Source organism: Dromiciops gliroides, chromosome 4 (genome assembly GCF_019393635.1).
Source record: "Dromiciops gliroides isolate mDroGli1 chromosome 4, mDroGli1.pri, whole genome shotgun sequence".
NCBI classification, from domain to species: Eukaryota; Metazoa; Chordata; class Mammalia; order Microbiotheria; family Microbiotheriidae; genus Dromiciops; species Dromiciops gliroides.
This window is the reverse complement of record NC_057864.1, coordinates 159,238,326-159,260,669: the sequence shown is the minus strand read 5'-3', so window position 1 is coordinate 159,260,669 and position 22,344 is coordinate 159,238,326. Positions and strand designations below refer to the sequence as shown.

The 22,344-nt window shown below is 42.2% G+C and overlaps 3 protein-coding genes across 9 annotated transcripts in view; 1 reads left to right on the top strand and 2 right to left on the bottom strand.

The window, feature by feature from the left end:
• Positions 1-7,215, top strand: part of DAP3 (death associated protein 3) — a 38,709-nt gene extending 31,494 nt beyond the window's left edge. Inside the window, 5 exon segments of the mRNA XM_044002415.1 lie at positions 1,573-1,632; positions 2,265-2,334; positions 2,337-2,353; positions 2,643-2,760; positions 6,592-7,215. Of these exon segments, the coding sequence (XP_043858350.1) occupies positions 1,573-1,632; positions 2,265-2,334; positions 2,337-2,353; positions 2,643-2,760; positions 6,592-6,677 (351 nt within the window). The 3' untranslated portion in view covers positions 6,678-7,215.
• The window catches only part of GON4L (gon-4 like), a 298,840-nt gene that overhangs the window by 92,871 nt on the left and 183,625 nt on the right, over positions 1-22,344 (bottom strand). The gene's annotated exons all lie outside the window — the stretch shown is intronic.
• The window catches only part of YY1AP1 (YY1 associated protein 1), a 36,950-nt gene continuing 31,736 nt past the window's right edge, over positions 17,131-22,344 (bottom strand). For all 5 annotated transcript variants that reach the window (XM_044002411.1, XM_044002408.1, XM_044002410.1 and 2 more), the window contains 3 exons: positions 19,303-20,961; positions 18,264-18,505; positions 17,131-17,265 (listed from right to left, as the gene is read on the bottom strand). In XM_044002411.1, the coding sequence (XP_043858346.1) occupies positions 18,305-18,505; positions 19,303-20,961 (1,860 nt within the window). In that variant the 3' untranslated portion in view covers positions 17,131-17,265; positions 18,264-18,304. The remainder of the gene's footprint in view (positions 17,266-18,263; positions 18,506-19,302; positions 20,962-22,344) is intronic.

The window sequence follows — 22,344 nt, the reverse complement described above, 5'->3', positions numbered from 1 at the left end:
CCTTTATCAGAAACATTGTCTGTAAAATTTGTTTCCTAGCTTTCTATTTCCTTTGAATCTTCTTTGCACTGGTTTTGTTTGTGTAAAACCTTTTTAATTAATGTAGTCAAAATAATCTACTCTGCATTTCATTATGTTCTCTGTCTCATCTCTTGGTCATAATTCTTTCCGCTCTCCTCAGTTCTGAACACAGTTAAAACTATTCCTTTCCTTTTCTTAATTTGCCTATGGTATCACCCTTTATGTCTGGATCTTCTACCCATTTTGACTACTTTCTTGATAGTGTAATATGTTGGTCTGTGCCTAGTCTCTGCCATACTATTTTCCAGTTTCCCAGCAGTTTTTCCCAAATAGGAGTTCTTACTCCTGTAGGCTAGACTCTGGGTTTTTCAAACAGGAGATTTCTGTATTCATTTACTGCTGTGTTTTGTGTGCCTAACCTATTCCACTAATCCTCTTTGTTTCTTACCAACACCAAGTAATTTTATTGGTTGCTGCTTTATAAATAGTTTTCGATCTGCTACAGCTAGGCCACCTTCTTTTGCGTTTTTTTATTCATTTTCATTAATTCACTGAATGTTATTGACCTTTTGTTCTTCCATATAAATTATGTAATGTTTTTTTTCTAGCTCTATGAATGCTTCTTGGTAGTTTGATTGGAATGGCTTGATGATCTTTTGATGGGAACTCTCTGCCCTGGTAATCTGTGAATTACTGTTCAGTGCAAATAGCGAAATTTGAAGCACCTCTGCCCTCTGGCAGTGGCAAGGCCCAAATCACTTACAGGGAATACACTAGTCAAAGATAGAGGGATCAAGGGCCCTTAACCCGAAAAGTGAAATGAAGAGAAAAAATGTTTTGGAGTGGACACAAAGCAAGGACTGTCTTTTATAAATGGGAAGGGGAGTCATCAAAGTAGGAGGTGGTTTTAGTTTAATTCATCTTAAGTATTCTATTACACTCCTACAAGTATTTATTACAGCCAGATACTGTGCTTGTAGTAGGTTTAGAGGGGAATTCTGTCCCTTATCAACAGGTTCTACCAGACTCTGGCTATTTTAAGTAGTTAAAGCAGGACTTCTTAACCTTTTTTTGTGTCATGAACCTCTATGGGCAGTTTGAAACCTCAATAGATGTTCTTCATAGAACGAAAAAAAAATAGATAGGATTACAAAAGAATCCAATTACGATTGAAGAAGATCTAAGTTTTCCCATCAAATTCATGGACCCCAGCCTAAGAACCCCTGGTTTAGAGAATGTGAAAAGAGAAAGTCTATATCATCTCTACTTGTTGGCTTCAGCGATCAAGTCCTGTCCTGCCTTTCCCTTGGTCTTCTCCCCAACCCTAGAAATCCCAATAGTCCCTCAGAAGTCTAATGAGCTCAGAAATGCCTGAGATTTGTTTTCAAGTCCAGCACAGGTCACTATATGCAGCCTTCTTAGAAAACTTAGTTAGTGAGGGGGAAAGGAGCAGAGTACAAATTCTCTTTCTGTTATCAGTTAAATTATTCTAAATTATATCCATAATAGTAAAAGATGGTCTGTCTTTTTTTTTTTTTGCCTGATCTGCAGGTTGCCCCAGAGGAGCTGACACTTGTTCATAATGTGAAGAAAATGGTGACCAATGATTGGGTGTGAGTGCAAGGGGAAGGAGGATGGTAACTAATCCATCCTAGGCAGCTACCTCTCCCACCCTTGTTTTAAAACAAAAAAACCAAAAACAAAAAAAAAACCTGTTTTAGATAGTCCATAGCCCCAATTAATAACCTTAATCTACTCTACTGTTATGATCAGGAGTTCTTCTCATAGCAAGGACATGTAGGTGGCTTGGGTACCTCACTGAACCTACCTCAGCCTTGATTTCTCATCTCTAAACTGAGAAGTTAGATTAAAGGTTGATGACTAGGATCTTGTATTACAGAACCCTAAGCCTATTCAAACTCTAGATCAGAATCCAGGGCTTAGGATTCCTTTCTTCCCATTCTGTTAAACAGGAGTGAGTGATGTGGTTGTTGGGCTGATATTGCTCAAGATACCTTTCTCTGTTCTCACCTTGTTGCCCCCTGCTATCTCTACAGAGGACTCAGTTCAGTGATTTGTACCAGATCAATAAATCAGGGGCCAAACAAGAACCTGGAGCTAATGCCCATTCCAGGGATGTATCAGATGTGTCATTCCAGGGAGGTGTGGCCATCATCTGGTGATTATGGTGTGTTTTCTCCTTGGAGCCAAAAACAGTTCATCTCTTTCCTTCTTTGTTTCAGCATGGAGGGGCTATTGTGGTGAGTCTGAGCCAAACTGGCTCTCTCTTCAAACCCAGAGCTGCCTATCTGCCCAGGACTTGCTAGGAAAGGTAATAAAAGTTACTTCTTCATTGTGGGTAAAATGCTTCATTGTCATAAAAGTGATCTCAAAGTTCCCTTCTTATGCTAAGGCCTGTGATGCTATGATCTAGTTGAGTAAACTCCTGATTCACCCATTCTGTCTCAAGCCCTAGTTCCCCTTTATTTTAAGCAAACTGTTGTTACTGTGTCAGCAGCAGTTAGTTTCATGAAGGAGTAAATTTTCATTTTCTCCTTGGTGTCATGTCATGTAGCTAACATTATGGTTTTTTGTGTTGTTTTTGTTATTTTTACCTCCAGGAAGGTTTTGACAACCTAGACCCCTTTGTTCCCGTCCAAGTTTACAATTACACACCAAAAGAGTTTGAAAGTTGTATTCAGTATTATTTGGAAAACAGGTGGCTTCAACACAAAAAAGGTAATAAGCTAGTAATCTGCTTTCCAGGGCCTTGGCCTACAAAATAACATACTGAGTCAGACCCCTGGCCTCTTGCTGCTACCCACATTACCTTAGTTTATCCTCTATCTCCCCCTCCTTGGCCCCTCATTCTCACTCTAATGGTTTTATTTAGATAATTGGGTGATGAAAAAGAGAGCGAGAGAAAGGAAACTAGAAAGCAAGTAGCCAGGCCATTGGGCAGTGTTTCTAGGATGCTCAGACCATTGCTGCTCTTTCAGGACCTGCTAGTGTGCGAAATCAGTCAAGTAGCATTTAGTAATTCAAAGTATTTTGTGCCAGGCACTGGAGATACAACAACCAGGAAGTAGTCCCTGCCCTTAAGAAGTTTTCATTAATGATAATAGCTACTATTTATATAGCACCATGATTTTTGCAAAGCACTGTACATATGTTATCTGGTTTGCTTACATTTTGTCAGAAGAAATATGTCCAAATAAAGTAAAAAATAAAGCATAAACAAAGTAATGTGAGGTAGTACTGAGCTCAGGGAAAGTTGGACATAGAGCCAGTTAAGCAGGGCTTTTAAGGGAGCTGGGAATCCAAGAATCAAAGGAAGAAGAGAGAACCCTCTAGGCATAGAAGACACTGATAACCAGAAAGGAGAGGTGGGGTGTCATATACAGGGAACAGCGAGTAGGCCAGTGTGTCTGCACTGTGAAGTGCATGCATTGGTTCTGTTTTGTGCGTGTTGAATATGATGCCCACAGGTTGTCCAGTTAGAAATGTCCAATAGACAACTGATGATGCAGGACTGAGCATAGGACTCTTGGGTTGAGCATATAGATCTGGCTCTTATCTGCCGAGTGGTGGTTATTGAGCTCTGCTGAGGTAAAGGGGTCACCATGTGAGATTGTAGACAAGAGAAGAGGTTCTAAAGACAGGGCCTTGTGGTACACCCACAGTGAGCTATTGTGACATGGATGGTGAATCAGTGAAGGAGATGGAGAAAAAACAATCAAACAGAAGGGAAGGAAAGCTAGAGAGAATTTCCAAGAAAAGAAGATAATCAGCATGTCAGATGCTCCAGAGAGATCTAGAAGGATATGAGGATTGGAAATAACTCATAGCATTTGGCAATTAGGAAATTATTAGTAACACCAAAAAGAGCCATTTAGGTTAATGAAGAGGTCAGAAGCCAGACTGCAAATGTCTGAGAAATATGTGACTACCTCTTCCATCTTAGCAAAACTCAACCAATAAGTGTCTATATGTGTGTGTACATGTGTATATGTATACACAGTGAGAGGGGCAGGGAAGGAAATAAGAGAGAGATCCACTGTAGAGAGTGAGGCATTTGTTTTCAGACATAGCCATTGTAGTTGTTTAAGTATACTTGCTAGAAGAGAGACAGTGGAGAGGGGGAGGAATTGATGGAAATGATTTTTAAAAGAGCATCAGATTGGGGCAGCTAGGTGGCGCAGTGGATAAAGCACCAGCCCTGGATTCAGGAGGACATGAGTTCGAATCTGGCCTCAGACACTTAACACTTACTAGCTGTGTGCCCCTGGGCAAGTCACTTAACCCCAATTGCCTCACTTAAAAAAAAAAAAAAAAAAGAGCACCAGATTAAATTAGGGAACACTCTAGCAGTTGGGGGAAAAGAAAGGTTTCAGGTGGAAAGAAGTATTCTTCTCTTCAAAAAAGAAGATTCTGTGAAGTGCAGGTGAGAAAGATGTGTGTTCTAGGCATTTTGGGCAGACAATGCAAAGCCATTGAAGACAGGGAGATTGGTGGGGTGGGGGGTGTGGAGTATGTGTGTATAACAGAGAAAACTGGTTTGGCCAACTTGGTCTCTACAGTAGCAAGAAAGGAAATCATGTCTAAAGTGAAAGGGGAAGGGAGGAGTGTTAGGAAAACAGAATGGGACCAAGTTGGGAAGGGCTTTAAAAGCTAAACAGAATTCATATTTCATCCTGGATGAATTAAGGGCATGACTTGTTTTGATCTCAGTTTAAGGCAAATCACTTGGGTAGCTGTGGAAAATAGATTGGGCAAAGGAGGCAAGACCAATTTAGAAGGCCTTGTAATAATCTAGATTAGTGGTGATGAGAGTCCAAACTTGTGTGTTTGTTGTATTTGTAGAGATAAGACGTTAAGTGTGAGAGAGATTTTGGGCAGGATTTGGCAAGTGATTCCATGTAGGGAATGAGGAGAACACTCAGATTATGAACCTGGGAGAAAAGAAGAGTGGGTTTGGGGAAAGGTTAAATGTGGAGTTCTGTTTTGAATATGTTCAATTTGAGATATCTCTGCTGGATATACAGATCTGTGCATCATCTACATTGAGATGCTAATTAAACCCTTGGGAGTAGATTGGGTTATTTAGAGAACTGAAATGGAGCAGTGAAATAGGTAGACATGGTTAAAACCCAGGGAGAGAAAGGGGATCAGAAAATGCATATTTTTAAAAAATATATCCAAAATAGAACTTATTATCTTTCCCTCTAGACCTTACCTCCCTCCTAGCTTCCCTATTGCCATAGAGGGCAGCACCCTCCTCCCAGCCCCTCAGGCTCACAACCTAGGAGTCATCCCGGATTCCTCACTATCTCTCACCTCCCACATCCATTTCTGTTGCCAAGGCCTGTTGATTTCACCTTTCAACATCTCTGGGATATGCCCCCTTCTCTCCTCTGATACTGCCACCACTCTAGTGCAAGCCCCCATCACCTCACACCTGGATTAGTATAATAGCCTGCTGGTGGGTCTGCCTACCTCACATTTCTCAGAATTCCAATCCATCCTCCATTCAGTCACTAAAGTGATTGTCCTGGTTATATCACCCCACCCCACTCAATAAACTCTAGCGGCTCCCTGTTTCCTCCAGGAGCAAATACAAAATGTTCTGTTGGACATTCAAAGCCCTAAAGAACCTATCCCTCTCCTACCTTTCCAGTCTTCTTAAACCTCATTCCCTGACATGTGTTTTTCTTTTTTTTTTTTCTTTTTTTTTTTTGTGAGGCAATTGGGGTTAAGTGACTTGCCCAGGGTCACACAGCTAGTAAGTGTCAAGTGTCTGAGGCCGGATTTGAACTCAGGTCTACCTGACTCCAGGGCCAGAGTCCACTGTGCCACCTAGCTGCCCCGCTGACATGTACTTTTCAATCCAATGACATTTCTCTCTGTCTGTCCCCCATACCTGGAACACTTCCTCCATTCTTAGCTACTGAGATCCCTTGCTTTTAAGTCCCACCTAAAACCCCACCTTCTTCCCTAATCCCTCTTAATTCCCTAAATCTTTGAGCCTTCCCTCACTTAAATACTTCCTATTCATCCTGTCTATGGTATGCTTTGTATAAACTCCTTGAAGGCAGGTACTGTCTTTTACAACATTTTTTGTAAGCCCTTGGCTTGGCAAAGTCTGTGCTTACTGAAAGCTTGACTGACCACCTGGAAATGGCAGCGGAGCAAAATTAATATTCCAGCCCCCCTCTAGAACCTGTGCGCCAGGGTCTAAATGAAGGGATGACCAGGGGTGCAGTGTCATCTGGGGAAAAACAAATTTCAGTGAGGTTGAGTCAGTGAGAAGAGTATGAGAAAGAGGTCCAGCATGTGGGAAGCTTGTCCAGTGTGGAATAGGGATCCTAGAGACTTTAGTGGGAATGGGTATAGTTTGGGAGAATGGGTAGGCTTGTGGGAAAATTTGCTCTTAGTTGGTTGATGATTAAGTAATGTAGGAAGTCATCAGGTAACAAGTAGCAGTGGGTGACAGATGTACAATACTCATGCTCTTACAAGCTGCAAAGGGCAGATTACCTGCCTTTCACCTTTTGCCTGTCTCCTTTTTAGCTCACACAGAAGAAGGCAAAAGGGAGTTGCTTTTCCTTAGTAACTCAAATCCCTGGCAGCTGGAACGGCTCTGTGCTTATCTCTAAATCATGCCATCTCCATCAGGCCTGGTGCTTGATCACAAGTTGGTCTGAACCAGCATGGAAAGTCTTCCTTCTGAGGCAGCCAAGTTCCTCTGTCTGGACGGATCCCAGGGCTTAGAGTCCACAGTAGGCCTGGAGCTCAGGGAAGGATCTTCCAAGGGTGGCCAGGCTTCCTATTGAAGTGACTGAAGCAGCTGAAGATTCCGTCCCTGGTCTTGTCATTTGTGTCAGAATCTGAACATTGGACATTGTTCTCAGAAGCAGAATTCTAGGATCCTTCCTTCTTTTAAAAAAAAAAAAAGGTAAAAAGATAAAATGCTTTTCTTAGAAGAATGTCATTGGGTTTATGAGGAGCACTAGCCAAGAGATAGTCTTCATGGTGAGTCTGTATTGTTGTCTGCATGTTGTCCTCTGTTAAACAGAATTCCTGGATGATTGTGTTTTCTATTCACAATTTCGTGCAGGGGGTGGAAATAACATCTACTCCTTTTCCCCTACCCCTCCTACCCTCACATAAACTCACAGCCATTTTCTCATTTAACTTCTGCTGTTATTTTCTCTGACTAGGATTATATGACTTGAATTTCTTTAATATCTGATTTGAATGGTTCCTCCATAGAGGAAGAAAACTAAAAAGGCAGTAAACAGTTCTTCTTCCTCTTGACCATAAATGGGTTGAAAGAGTAACCACAGAATCTGGTGATTTGATATTGGGTTCAGGGGATTCTGGGGAATCCCTAGTCCTCTTAGTTTATGCCAGTTATACCCAGTCAAGCCTCACCCTTGGATCACTCACACCTTTCATCCCTTTCTCACCCACTCAAGTGTTTCTGCACAAAGGTAGAGAACATCATGTTACCATTCTGGCTGTTTCCACTACAAATTTATGTTACATACCCTCAACTGGGTCCTCACACACACTAGGCAGTCCTACTATATCCTTCTCAAGGCAGTGGAGGAGATTCAAATCTATGAGGGTGCCTTAGATTGTTTTTTAGATGCTCAGGGAATGGCTTGAACAAGTTGTATGTGGATATAATAGAAGATTACTGCACCAAAAGAAATTGCAAAAGATGATTTCAGAGAATCCTAGTAAATATTTAGTGACAGTGAAGTAAAGAGAAGCAGAATAGTTTTTGTTGGGTTTTGGCGGGGGGGGGGGGGGGGGGGGGGGCGGGGAGGCCGTTGTTTGGTTTGGGTTTTTGGGTTTTTTGGGGTTTTTTGGCCTGGCAATGGGGGGCAATGGGCAATGACTTGCTCAGGGTCACACAGCTAGTAAGTATCAAGTATCTGAGGTCATATTTGAACTCAGGTCCTCCTGAATCCAGGGCCAGTGCTTTATCCACTCTACCACCTAGCTGCCCCCAACATTTTTTTTTAATGCACAGACCATCAGGAAGTTCAGAAGGAATCCTAAGCAGGCCAGTTTTGAAGGGAATGTTTTTATTGCATTTATTTTTTAAAAACAAATAGTGTAAAAGAGAGTCTGGCTTTCATATATAATCTTTTTTGTTCTTAAAGAAAGTAAAATGAACTAGGTCCTCAAAAAATAATGTGCATATATATATATATATACATACATATATATGTATGTATGTATAAAAATATGGTAAACTACTTGTGGGCAGATACTGTCTTGCTTTTTTGTATTTGTATTCCCAGCTCTTAGTACCATACCTAGCAGATATTAAGTGCTTTTATTTTTCATTCATCCCTTTTACCTCCTGTGTGGGATTTTTATTTTTCATCAGATGTGTGCTGACATCAAGTATGGTGTACAAAAACCCCAGAATGGAGAGCCTGGAAGGCCAGGCAATTTTGCTTCCATTTTTTTTCTGGGAGTGTGAAGCACATATATACATAGAGTATGCCCTGACAAGGAGGAAAAACTAGGAGGAAAACCTGCAATGTCAGAATGTGGTAGAAGAACCTATTGTTGTAGGCCTTAGTACCTCATTTGAATGGCCCCGGGTATCCCAGAAGTTTTGTGGGGTAAATCAAAAGAACCTTCTCCTTGAGAAACTAAATCAAAGGACAGACACACCCAACCGGTCTCCCCCACCCCTTGAGGAGATGGGATTGGGTGTAGCTGCTGCCTTTGTGGCTTGAGGACCTGAGAGATGGCTTGAGAGATCCAAGGCCGCCCCTCACCCAACTTCCCCCAGCCACCACCAGTGGGGGATGGTCCTCCCCCAGTAGGGGAACTTTCCAGTCAAGAAGATGACCTCATCGGACCACCATCGGTCCTCTACAAAAGTATCTGCCTGTCTCTCTTGCTCTAGGAGATAGGTATCTCAGAGCCAGGCTCTGCCATGCCTTCTCCCCATGAGAAGTCCAAGGATTTCTCTCTTGGTTTCCTGTCCCTAACCCCTAAATAAACTATTTACTTTATTCTAATTGGATTTGTGTGCAAGAGGGTGTAATTCTTTGAAGAGGAATTCCTAAGAAGCCCTCCCCCTCCCTGTCCCCAAACTCCCACCCTATTTCCCCCATAACACTGAACTGTTTCCTTTTGGGGGTTGCCTAGATAGGGCATTTCAGAGGTAGAAATACAGGCCTCTGCAACTAATGATGTGAAGGGACGGGAATGAGAAAAGATATTGCTGAGTTTTCAACTGTGTGACATCAACAGAAAAACAATATTGAGAATGAGCAAGTTTTGACACGTTCAGTTTTAGAATGTCAGGATGCCCAGGTGGTGATATCTAACAAGCACTGGGAAGTATTGTACTGAAGCTGGGGAGACAGATCCGGATAAATATTTGGGAGTCATTTGCATACAGGTAATAAATAACCAAATGAAACAGTTCTCCTATTTATGGGCATCCCTTAAAGCCCTGTCCTGGATACACTCTCTTAGTGATCTCATCCACCTCAGTTGGCTCATTATCTCCATGCAGCTAAGTCTCAGGGTGTCTATATCCAGCCCAGGCTCTTGAGATCCCCTCCTATATCCCCAGCTGCTTCCTGAATGTCTCCAGGGAAACTCAACAACACAACTTCTCTCTTGACCCCCTGCTGTAAACTTGATTTTTGTTGGGGGCATCGCCATCCTTCCAGTCACTAGTTTACAACCTAAATCATCCTGAACTCTTCCCTCACCCTCTAGATCCAGTCAGTTTTGACAGTTCTACCTTTACACTGTATTTTCTCCACCCAAAGCCATCACGCAAGTCTGAGTTCCCATCATGGCTTCTCCAGACCATGGCAAATGCCTAATGATTATCCTCCCAGTTTCCCATCTCTTCCCTTACCCAGTTCATCTTCCATACAGTTGCCAAAATAACCTTCCTGGGCAGCTAGGTGGCACAGTGGATAAAGCACCAGCCCTGGATTCAGGAGGACATGAGTTCAAATCTGGCCTCAGACACTTGACACTTACTAGCTGTGTGACCCTGGGCAAGTCACTTAACCCTCATTGCCCTGCAAAAAAAAAAAACCAAAAAAAAATAACCTTCCTGATGTCACTGCCCTGCTTGAGAACCTCCAGGGTCTTTATCACCTCTGCAAGACAATACACACAACCCACTTGAGAATTTAAAACCTTTCACAATCAGCCTCTAGCCTACTTTCCACTTTATTTCACATTATTACCTTTCACTGGCAAGTTGGGGTATTTTCTGTCTGTCAGACTCTATATTCTATCACCATTTTGGTTTTTGCAAGTCTTTGAATGCATGCCCTTCTACCTTTTGAAATCTTTAACTTCATTTAAAGCTCACTTCAGCTGATACTTCCTCCAGGAAGGAAGCCTCCCCTGACAGCTCTTAGGGCAGCTTGGTGGTGCAGTGGAATGAGCACCAAGCCTGAAGTCAGGAGGACATGAGTTCAAATCCAGCTTCAGACACTAGCTGTGTGACCCTGGGCAAGTCATATGACCCTGATTGCCTCAGTTTCCTCATCTGTCAAATGAGCTAGAAAAGGAAATGGCAAACCACTCCAGTATCTTTGTCAAGAAAATCCCCAATATGCTCACAAAGAGCAGGACACGACTTAACAACAAATTGTTAAGTCCTCTCTCCTGCCTCAGATTATCAGGTATATATTACTTTATTCCTCTCCTTCCATCCCCAGGAAAATATAATGATTTTGAGGGTGGAGACAGGGTTTTTTTGCACACCTAGTACAGTGTCTGAATCAATAGGCATTCAATAAATGCTTATTATATTGAATGCAAGGTATCTTTAGGTGAATAATTCAGCAACTTTCCTCACATAATGGGGTAAAAACCAACCCCCCTTTCCCATTATTGAGGATACCTTAACTAGGTGAAAACATGTTTCAATCAAGAACAATCTAAAAGGCCTCCACGTTACATAAGAAACTTCATAAAGTCAAGGAATTTAAGTATACCCCAGGGATCACCTATAAATTATCAGAAGCTAAATTCCAAAAATTGGAGTGTGAAGGAATTACCTGGGGGAATAAAAGGCTCTGTGGGCCTTTGGCCTCAGCCAAGTCTCCTCTCTCCCCTCTCCTTTTTGACTGGAGGAAGACCTTCCACCTTTGAAAAATTTGGAGGATGGGAGAATTTAGTTTTTGCATGTGTCCTAGCCTTGTACCCTTGGGGACGGCAGCAATTTCCCATCTTCCCAGTGGCATCTCCAGATTGGCTGGCAGTAGGGCCTGGCACAGGACAGGTTATAGAGGAATTTCTTGAGCACCCCATGAATGAGTGAAAGGGTCTCAGAGAAACCAGGAGCTATGAGTTACATCTTTGCTACATATGATCTCCAAGCTTGATCCCATTTTCCCCAAGATTCCACATGCACTTGAGAGAGAGCATATCACAGATATTAGAAGGGAAGGAGTGGCCTATCTGTACCAACTCTACATACTACACCCCCTAGTAAATATTCTAACAAAAGTACTTCAGGGGGCAGCAAGGTAGCACAGTGAATAAAGCACCGGCGCTGGATTCAGGAGGACCTGAGTTCCAATCTGGTCTTAGACACTTGACACTAGCTGTGTGACCCTGGGCAAGTCACTTAACCTTCACTGCCCCACATGGGGTGGGGGGTAGCCGGCAGTGATTCTTCTGACAGTCTTGGAGCAAGGCAGACCAACTGAGGATCAATCAGTGGCATCAGAGCAAAGCTTATACTGTGGGTCACCACCCCATATGGGGTCATGTAACAAATGTGGGGTTCTCAAAAATTTGGCAAAAGTAAAAGGTTATGTATACCTATTTTATACACCTATATACTCGAGGGCGAAACAAAAATTTCTTGGTCAAAAAGGGGTCACAACTGGAAAAAGGTCAACTACGATGGTGAAGGAACTTGAGTCTATCTTATGCAGAGACCATTAGAGAAAGCTACCCTATCACCCTTAATTAAGGAGTACCCTCTTAGAACTTGAGAGATATGTAGCCTACCTAGTTCTGGGAACTCACTCTGTGAGAATGGGAGTTAAGTTAAGGATATCCCAGAACTTGCATGGGCCATACTTATAACAACCCGGAGAGAAGGACAAGCATTTTCTTCACTTAAAGATGGATTGGGAGATGATTCCAGCTTTTTAAGCCCAGCATTCTTATCACACCACTCACTGTAGCGTATTTCAAGGATCACAAAGTGCCTTCACAACTCTGAAATGCTGGTGTTCCCATCAGCTTTTTATAAATTAAATAGGTTAAGAGAAGTTATGTCCAAAGTCACATGGCTGAGAACTCCCACCAAAGCCTACTATTTAAACCCAGATTACCTTTTTAGTTTGCTTGATCACAATAAGCAAAAGTGAGCATATGGAAATAGTCTTGGGACATGACACTTCGGGGATCAGTGGAAGAATAAGGAACCAGAGAAAGGGAGAATCAAGAGAAAGTGATGTCATATAGAATTGAGGACATTTTATGGATATTGGCAATAATGCAGCATCAAAAACCATTCATTGAAAAAAAAAACATTCACTGGATTTAATGATAGTTGTGACATCTGATTTGAAGAGTGTCATTTAAGTGTGGACACAAATCAGGCTTCTAGGGGGCTAAAGAGGGATGCTCGTCAAACTGGAAACATAATTTAGACTGCACTCACTAAATTTAACATCAAAAGGAAGGAAAGCTTAATTTCAAATAATGCCTTTGATATTTAATAGTTGGGACATCACCAGCTATGCAATTCAGTTACCTCTTCAGTAGAACTGAGATAATAGCAAGAATTCCTACTTTACAGGCTAACAAATCTGGCAATTAATATTATGTTAGCTTACATTGGTAGGTCAAAGAAGGGAGGAATTGGGAGGGCTAAGAAAGACCTGTTTCTAGGCAGAAGGGAAGGAACCCATCAGCAGAGGAGAGGCTGAAGATGAAATGATGGTGGGATGAGAGGCCTTCAGCCAAGAGGAAGTCCATTTTATCCTCGCAGATTGGAGCCAAAGGGGGAAAGATCTGAAGCATCAGGGAAGTGAAGTAGAAATTAAGACGATCTCCTGCAAACTGGAGGCTCGAGTCCTCCAGCTTCCTGTATCAGTTTTAAGGAACCAAATGGAACAAGTCTAACCACTTGTCTGTATGACAACCTTTCAGATACCTGAAGAGCAGTATGGGCCCTTAGTATTCTCCATGCTGAATATCCCCAGTTCCTCCAAATGGCCTCCGCATAACATGGACTCAAGTTCCTTCACTATATCGTGGTTGACCTTTTCTGGACACCCGACTGTACCTTTATCCTTTTTTTAACTGGGGCACTCAGAATGGAGTACCATGTTTTATGTTAAGTCTAATGAGCAAAGTGTGGTCAGACGTTCACCTCCTTATTCCTACCACCCATATTTTTCTTAATGAACCCCAAAATCACTAATTTGAGGGGCTGGCTGCCACTTAGAGTCCACTAGACCCCACAATCCTTTTTCGGACCAACTGCTAACAGAATCTCACCTCTATAAATAATTTGTTAGTGTTTAGCCCTTAATGTGTCAAGTTCTTTTGTGTTTCTGTCACCAGGTCTATTAGCTATCTGTCCCCCACCCCAGCTTTTGTTTCATCATCATCTGCAAATTTGAGTAACATGCTATCTGCTTTTATCCAAGTCCTTAATAACACTGTTAAACAACACAGGGAAAAGCACAAATAGGGGTACCTCCTGTCACTTGGTATTGAGCCATAGACAACTAGGTTTTTTTTTAATCCAACCATCTCATCACTTGTGAATCTATATACATCTCTCTCCACAAGAATAGGATGAGAGAATCATATTGTTTTAATCAAAAGCTCTGCTAAAATACATGGCTAGCATTACCCTCCCTACAAGTTGTGTCATAACTCTGTGAAAGGAACAAGGTTATTCTGGCATGACCTGTCTTAAAGGCAATTTGGCTCTTTTGTCATTGTTGCTTCCCTTTCTAGATGTTCACCAACCATCTTTTCCATGATCTTTGTAGAATTTTCTCAGGAATTGAAATCAAGCTTACTGTCCAAGTTTTCAGACTGTTCAACAATAACCCCCTGGTCTTAGTAACTAGGTTCTCTCTTACTATTTCCTTACCTTTCTAGGGCATCACCTCACATTAAGCCATTTTTGTTGTCATTTGCAGTGCAGAGGTCATTCTCCTTGGTAGGAAAAACAAAAAACAAAAAAACAAAAACCATGCAAAATCAAGATAGAATGGCTTTGCCTTCTCTCTGTTGTCAAAGATCATCATCCCATTCACCCACAAGAAAAGGTCATCTTATCCCTTTTTCTCCCCATATTGCTTTTATTTTGTTCATTCATTTATTCGTTCATTCATTATTTATTTTCCTTGAAATGGTTGAAACTTTTGAAACTGTTTTACATGACTACACATTTATAACTTATATTGAATTGCTTGCCTTTTATTTTCCTTTAAAAAAAAAACTTTTCTTATTTTTTTTTAAGGCAATTAGGGTTAAGTGACTTGCCCACGGTCACACAGCTAGTAAGTGTCAAGTGTCTGAGACCAGATTTGATCTCAGGTCCTCCTGACTCCAGGGCTGGTGCTTTATTCACTGTGCCGCCTTGCTGCCACCTCCACATTGCTTTTTAAAAATAGCCTTTTGTTGTCCAAGCTGCCCTTGCCAGCCTCAGCTCATTTAAGTTTTCTGATCTGTTCTGTTACTCAGCCTAGCTCCCACTTTCTGGACTTTAGAAAAACAAAACAAAACAAAACTTAGGTTGATGTTTTCCCGTTGATGCATATACATCATCTTCACACATGTTCTGCTTTATTTCATTAGGATTTGTTTTCTTGTCTTCAAAATTTCATTTTTTAAGCGTTGTCCATCCTTCATGGATTGACTTTCCCTATAGAAAATTTTAATCCCTGAGATTCCACCCTTTGAAACACACTTTCTCAAATCTACAGTACATAAATGTCAGAATACACCTGGTGGGGTGGCTAGGTGGCGCAGTGGATAAAGCACCGGCCCTGGATTCAGGAGTACCTGAGTTCAAATCTGGTACTCAGGGTGACCCTGGGCAAATCACTTAACCCCCATTGCCCAGTAAAAAAAAAAAAAAAAAAAAAAAGGAATACACTTGGTTATCTTCTCCCCTATTACAAATACTTGAAGAAAATGGTCACTTTCTTCTATTATTTCTGCCCCGAAATCAGTTTCTCACTGTCACTGAGAATCACATACAGAAAAGAATTTGCCCTTTTGGTTTCCTTAACCTCTTAAAGGATGAAATTATTTCTAAGGCAAGTCAAGAATTTATTAAGCTGCTATTTTGTGGGGGAGTGTGCTTCAACAGATGTTTGTATAATTGAGGTTCTCCCATTAACATACTATATCCTGGCTCTATATCGGTTTGTGATTTGTTTCCCAAATTCTTTATCTAGTTCCTCTTTCTGTCCAGGTGGTACATAACATATTCCAGTGGAAAAAATATCACTTAGTCCTTAATGATTAAAAATCAATTAAGGAGGTATATAGTTGAGTCCATTTCTCAACCAAACTTATAGAACTACCTCCGTTCACTTCCTCCAGTTTCCTCTCATTTCTCAGCCCTTTACACAGTCCTACTTCCAGCCTCATGAGGTACCTGAATATGTGCTCTCCAGTCAGTAATCATCTCTTAAATGCCAATCCAATGGCCTTTTCTTAATCTTCATCTTTCTTTATTTCTCTTTATTTACTGTCTTTGTGTCTTTATGACACTATTTGCCACTTGCTTCTCCAGGATATTCTCTTCTCTCTGGACTTTGACACTGCTTTCTCTTAGTTCTCCTCCAACTTGTGTGACTGTTCTTTCTCAGTCTTCTGGATCACCATCCATTTGACACCCACCTAACCCGGGGTTCTTTTCTTTCTCAGTACTCTGATTTGATGACCACATCAGCTCCCAAAGGTTCAGTTATCATCTCTGAAGGTGATATCCAGTCTAATTCTCTCTGCTGATCTCTCCCACATCACCAACTGCCTATTGAATATTTCAAAATGGATGTCCCATAGAAAACATCTCAAAATCAACACCACTATTATGTGTCTTTTATCTATGTTTAAAGTGGCATAGGTATTGACTCCCTCATTAGATTGAGAGATCTTTGAGAACCATGACTACTTCTTTCTCTGGGTCTCCTCCCAGCAGCCAGGGCAGGATTCCATATTTCATAAGTAAGAAGAAATTCAGGGCCTAGACTTGATGAACTGGGAGCATCAGGTGAGTGTTTGCTTATTTTGATCCTGTAAGCCTAGGCAAATTGTAGATGTTCAAGTCGGTGACAATTCAGGGTTCTAATTACATTTGAGACAAGGAAGAAAGCCACACTCACTACTAAAGTTGAGAAAGGGAATTTATTGACAAGGATACTGAAGAGGAAACATATGCACCTGACACCTAGTGTCACTCCTGACCTCAAGAACCCCATAACACTGGTAAGCTATCATAAACCACCTGCTTTGGAAGAATGCTCAGTCTGAGGAATGATAGATGTAACAGTGACAGCTATTGGAGTGTAGCCCCTCTCAGTTTAGGATTCCCAGCACTGGGAATTCTCCTCTGACCTCAGTACAGTTTGGAAAGCACACAAGGAGGTGTCTGCTGGTGCAGACTTTCATAACATTTCCAGCAGCTTGAGTCAACAGAAGTCACTAGCTTGAACCAGTCAATTTATAACATAACAGAGTATTTCAACTGCATCTTTCCAATGAGGGCATGCTCTTGCAGTTATATGCAAACAAACCAATTAAAGCAAAAGTTTAACAAGCAAGAACAAAGTAATCTTCTAACCAGGCTACAGAAATTCTAGCCCATCACATATGGTGGGTTACACACCATTTGTGGACTACCTGAACCAGCTGTGAGATGTACACATAGAAAAAAAAAAGAAAGAAAAAGAAATACAAGGCGAGATCAAGGCACAAGAACAAATCTGAGAACTGGCTGGGTGAGCACCCATCTGAATAGAGGTAGGTCAGTTCAGGAAACAGTCTGTCCAAAGTAAGTCCCATAGGCATCTGTGGTCTTATGCTAGCTAGATCCACTGGAACAATATACCATGTACTTTTCCCTCGGTGAGTTCCATTCTAGGATGCACTCACTGTATAGGAAGAGCAGCTCTAGGGTGTCCTTTCTGGCCCCTACAAGGCTTCACTAGCTCCAGATGTCCAACAGCTATGGTGCTTCCCCTAAAAGCACAGTTGAAAGTTTTAACTTTATTTGATGAGAGAGGAAAAAAATGGATTTAAGAGAAATTGCTAGGCAGCTTGGCATAGCAGAGAGTTGGCCTCAGATTCAAAAAGCTCTAGATTCAAGTCATGGCTCCTACATACTGATTCTACACTGCTAAGACTAAGTTGCAGAATAGATGTTGAACTCTATTAGAAGAAGCAATTAACACATTAGGAGTACCTTACACTAATGAAGGCACAGGTCCGGAGAAAAATTAAAAATAATGCTAGTGGTAATAATGCACACCCCCAAGGACCATCTGAACTCCAGCATAATCAACAGATGGCAGTCAGTGAAAGACATGAGAAGAGACAGACCTACAAAACTGCCCTCAGCCAGTATTCGTGGGACAGGGCTTGAGCATATTGCCAAATGCCAAGAACATATTGCCTTAAAGATCTGGGCAGCAGGTTTCAAAAAAACTGAATCAACTCCAATTTCTTTGTGTTCAGGCCTCATGGATCTCCTGTGTTTTGGTGGAAAGAGGATTTTATAATCAGGTGGACAACTCTGAGCTTCATATTTGCTGAGAACCACCTATTGTGTTCTCAGTTTTGTGCTAGGCCATCTGATGAATAGATTAAATGTAAAACATGGTCCTTGCTCCCAAAGAAGCTACATTCTTTACTTTTGGTGGTATTTCTTTTTTTGTTTGTTTGGGGTTTTTTGTGGGGGTTTTTTGGTGAGGCAATTGGGGTTAAGTGACTTGCCCAGGGTCACACAGCTAGTTAAGTGTCAAGTGTCTGAGGCCAGATTTGAACTCAGGTCCTCCTGAATTCAGGGGTGGCAATCTATCCACTGCGCCACCTAGCTGCCCCTTTGGTGGTATTTCAATGGAAATCCTGCAAGCAAGTTTGGAATTGATCCCTCTCTCCAGGGCTTTGTTGGGGTTGATGAAGAGTAGTGTATGGTCACCTTTCTGAAGAGCTCTTCAAGATGAACCTAACAAACTCACCTGGGTTGGGTGTCCTTTTGGTCTCCACTTCTGGAATCACCTTAGGTGAAGCAAGGGTGAGAGGAATGATGTCTGTCCACTTCATCCATCACCTCATCATCTTTCTCCAGGCTTTGCATCTTCTCCACTTTCACCACAACCTCAGGACCAGAATTCTCTTTCCAAGGATTCTCTTCCTCAAAATCATTCTCTTGGCCCATGCACTTCCCAGACACCAGACACGTTGGCTTCTCCACAGTCTCCTACAAAACCCCTTTCATCATTTCTCATTCCTCCATACATTGACAAATATAACAGAAAAAGATGTTAGGCAGTATGCGAAAAACCTCAACTATCCGGCCATGATTCATAATTTAGGTTCTACAAGTATAATTAGATGAGTGGGGCTTAAAGGTAACAAGAGATAAGAACATTTAATAGTTTTTCTTTCCTGAAGATTTTTAGCATTATCTGTTCCAGTAAACTGAAAGGCAGCAAGCACACTGGTTTGAGAATTCCTGAGCTGGAATCCCAGCTCTACCACTACTATTACCTATATTACTTTACTATTACCTAAGTAATAGTAAAGTCTCTAAACTTTCACAAGTCTCTTAACCTCAATCCTATCATCCATAAAAATATTAGGGTTCAGGTTTTTTGATCTCTTGGATCCTGTCGTCCTGAACTATTTATTGTCCCTCTCCCTTCACTGGCACTACTCACCTATCCCACTCACACTCCCCCATGCAACTGTATACACAAGAAACTCAATTATCACTATGTAGGTCATTTCTGTTGTAGCTGATCCATAGAAAATATGTAAACCCAGTTCCTTTCTATCAAGTAATTGAGTAATTTTTAACATTCTCAGTAAACTATAAAAGGGGGATGATAAGCACACAATATATTTCAAAGCCATATAAAATTATTTTCAGGTTATCAGTGCTATTATTCTCCATCACTCCTGTCCCCACACCCACTCCAGAATAATCAAGAGACGATTATACAGTAAACATATATTTGTGTCTTCAGTTACAGTGCTTATACCCCAAACTCCCACCTGAGGCTCTGAGACAAATGGCCCAACTTCTTCAGAGACTGATGCCATTTCTTCATCTTGGTCAAGATCTTCTAACTCTTCTTCTTTCTCCTCCTCCTCTTTGAGCCTATCCTTACCCCCTGTTTCTGGTCCAGCTTGGGTTCTCACTGACTGGCCAACAACATGGGATGAGTCTTCAGGCTTACCTAGGGGACTACTAAGTATGATGTCAGGATGAGTGGAAGAGGGCATATTCATGGGAGACCCTTTGCTCATCTTTCCTGCTGGATTTGCTTCACCTTGAGTCACCTGGAGGGATGAGAATGTCATTGCTGTCTCACCTTCCTCGTCCTCTGTCTTCACTTCTGGAGCACTACTTGCCTCCTGATATGGAGGTCCCATATCCAGCTCCATGAAGGCTTCTTTTTTTATTTCATCACAAACGTCTGTCTCAGGGAACCTATTCCAAGTCAAGGTGGCTTCTTCCTCAGGTTCCTCAGGCTCTACTTTAACAATCTTCAGCAGATTCCCTGGCAGAAAATCAATGTCTTTTTGAGTTGTATGAGACAGTGGCTCCAGGACTTGCCTCCCATCCATTGTCTTCACAACAGTCCAGCTATGAGCATTCCCTGCAAATGAGTGTGCCTGACTCTCCCTGCCTGTTGTGGGAGGCCCTGGGCTGTGTTCTTCCTTGGGGTATGGACTTGGACAAAGAGGAGATGACTCTTGGGGTTCCAGTTTGGGTTGTATGACTGGAAAGGCACTTTCCCCTTCAGCCTGAGGACAATGAATACTTGGTTTCATCTGTGTGTTTTCCTCAGGAGTAGGTGGCACAGGGAGATTCACAGGGTTACCAGAAACAATTAAAGGTGAAATAGAAGCTATAAGGGGCTGGTTTAATGGACAGATGAAGGATGTGGGGCTAACCAAAAGGGTAGTTATGGGGATGGTCTGAGGGCTTGGAGCTATAGCTCTAAGAGGTGGGATCACATTAAAACTGTTGTTAAGAGTCACAACTTTCATAGGGGTGGCAGGAAGAGTGAGGATTATCCGGGGGGAGGGAAGGACGGGGGCAGGTTTCAAGAGACGGGAAGCCTTGGCCCACTTTTTCTTTGGGGGCTTCATCCCTGGCTCACACCTATTGGGAGTGACAACTGAGGGCAACAAGACTTTGGACTGGAAGGCCACTGGAGGAGGAGAAAGGAAGGCGTGGGACCTGGCTGTATTCTTGGGGGCCACAGCTGGCAGTGTCTTGGGAATTTTAATGCCATCACTCCCACTGACACCCAAAGGTGAAGCCTCTGGCGCTGTCTGCAAGCCAGTGACTGGCTGGATCATTTGGGAGTTTGAATTGTCCACTTTCTGTGGAGGTGCTTCTGACTGGGCTAATCTGTCTTGAGTACTGTCATTCGAGCAAGGCTGGAGAGATGGGGTAGGGCGGATAAGGAGGGGTTTCAGGACTGATGACCTCTGCCTCCAAATCCTCCTGGATGAAAATCGTTTGGCAAGTGGTTTCAGTGTCAGCACCACACCCTTGGGCAATAGAAGGGGATACTGGACATCATTCACTGACTCCAGACCTGGGTCAGAACCCATCTCAGCTGAACCAGACCTATTTCCGGATTCTCCAGCATGATTAGTTAAATGCTGTATTTCCTCTTGGATAGCTGGCAAACTAGCCTGTGGAGAAGACAAGCACTCTGGTTATTCCTTTTTTTTTTTGGTTCTTTTTTGGTGAGGCAATTGGGATTAAGTGACTTGCCCAGGGTCACACAGCTAGTAAGTGTTAAGTGTCTGAGGCCGGATTTGAACTCAGGTACTCCTGACTCCAGGGCCAGTGCTCTATCCACTGTGCCACCTAGCTGCCCCCCTGGTTATTCCTTATCAGGGTTGAGGAGAAATAAGGAGCTTATCAGGAATCTGATACTCTTTGTGGCCTCTCTCTAAATTAAAAAGATATTTCTTCCTCCTCCATTGAAAAAGGTCTACTCAGGCAAGGAATTGGAAGTTGAGGGGGTGCCCATCCATTGGGGAATGGCTGGACAAGTTGTGGTATATGAATGCAATGGAATACTATTGTGCTGTAAGAAATGATGAGCAGGAAGAGTTCAGAGAAACCTGGAGGGTCTTGCGTGGGCTGATGATGAGTGAGATGAGCAGAACTAGAAGAACATTGTACACAGTATCATCAACATTGAGTGTTGATCTACTGTGATGGACTATATTCTTCTCACCAATGCAATGGTACAGAAGAGTTCCAAGGAACTTGTGATGGAAGAGGATCTCCAAATCCAAGAAAAAAAAAAAAAGAACTGCGGAGTATAGATGCTGAATGAACCATACTATTTCTTTTGTTTTTGATGCTGTTGTTTTTTTCTATTTTGAGGTTTTTCATCATTGCTCTGATTTTTTCTCTTATAACATGACTAATGAAGAAATATGTTTAATGTTATTATGTGTGTGTATATATATATAAGCTATATCAGATTACCTGCTGTCTAGGGGAGGGGAGAGGGAGGGGAGGGAGGGAGAAAAATCTGAAATTGTAAAGCTTGTATAAACAAAAGTTGAGAACTATCTTTACATGTAACGGAAAAAAAAAGAAAAAGGTCTACTCAGACTTCTGGGGTGGAGCCAAAATGGCGGAGGAAAGTCAGTGAGCTCTCAAACTCATGATACAATCATTCCAAAAAACATCCAAATAACGCCATAGGAAAATGCCTGGAGCAGCAAAACTCACAGAAGAATATGTTGAAATCATGTTCTAACCAAGAATAGCTTGGAAGGTCAGAAGGAGGGAGCTGCTTTGCTGATACAGGAGTTGAGCCCAACCCCACAGTCACCCTGACACAGATCCAGACCCAGGAAGGCCTTACCAGGGAAGCAGACCCCAGAGCCTCTGAATCAGCTGAAGCGCCAGTGTCATTTGGGACTAAGCTCACAGTCTGGTGAAAGGGCTGAGCCCTGGGCAGGGGGGAGACCACAGGGGTCTATGCTGGTGCTGAGGCAGAACTTGGATTTTTCACCCCTACTGAGAACCAGGTGGTAGGCTCAAGTAGCAGT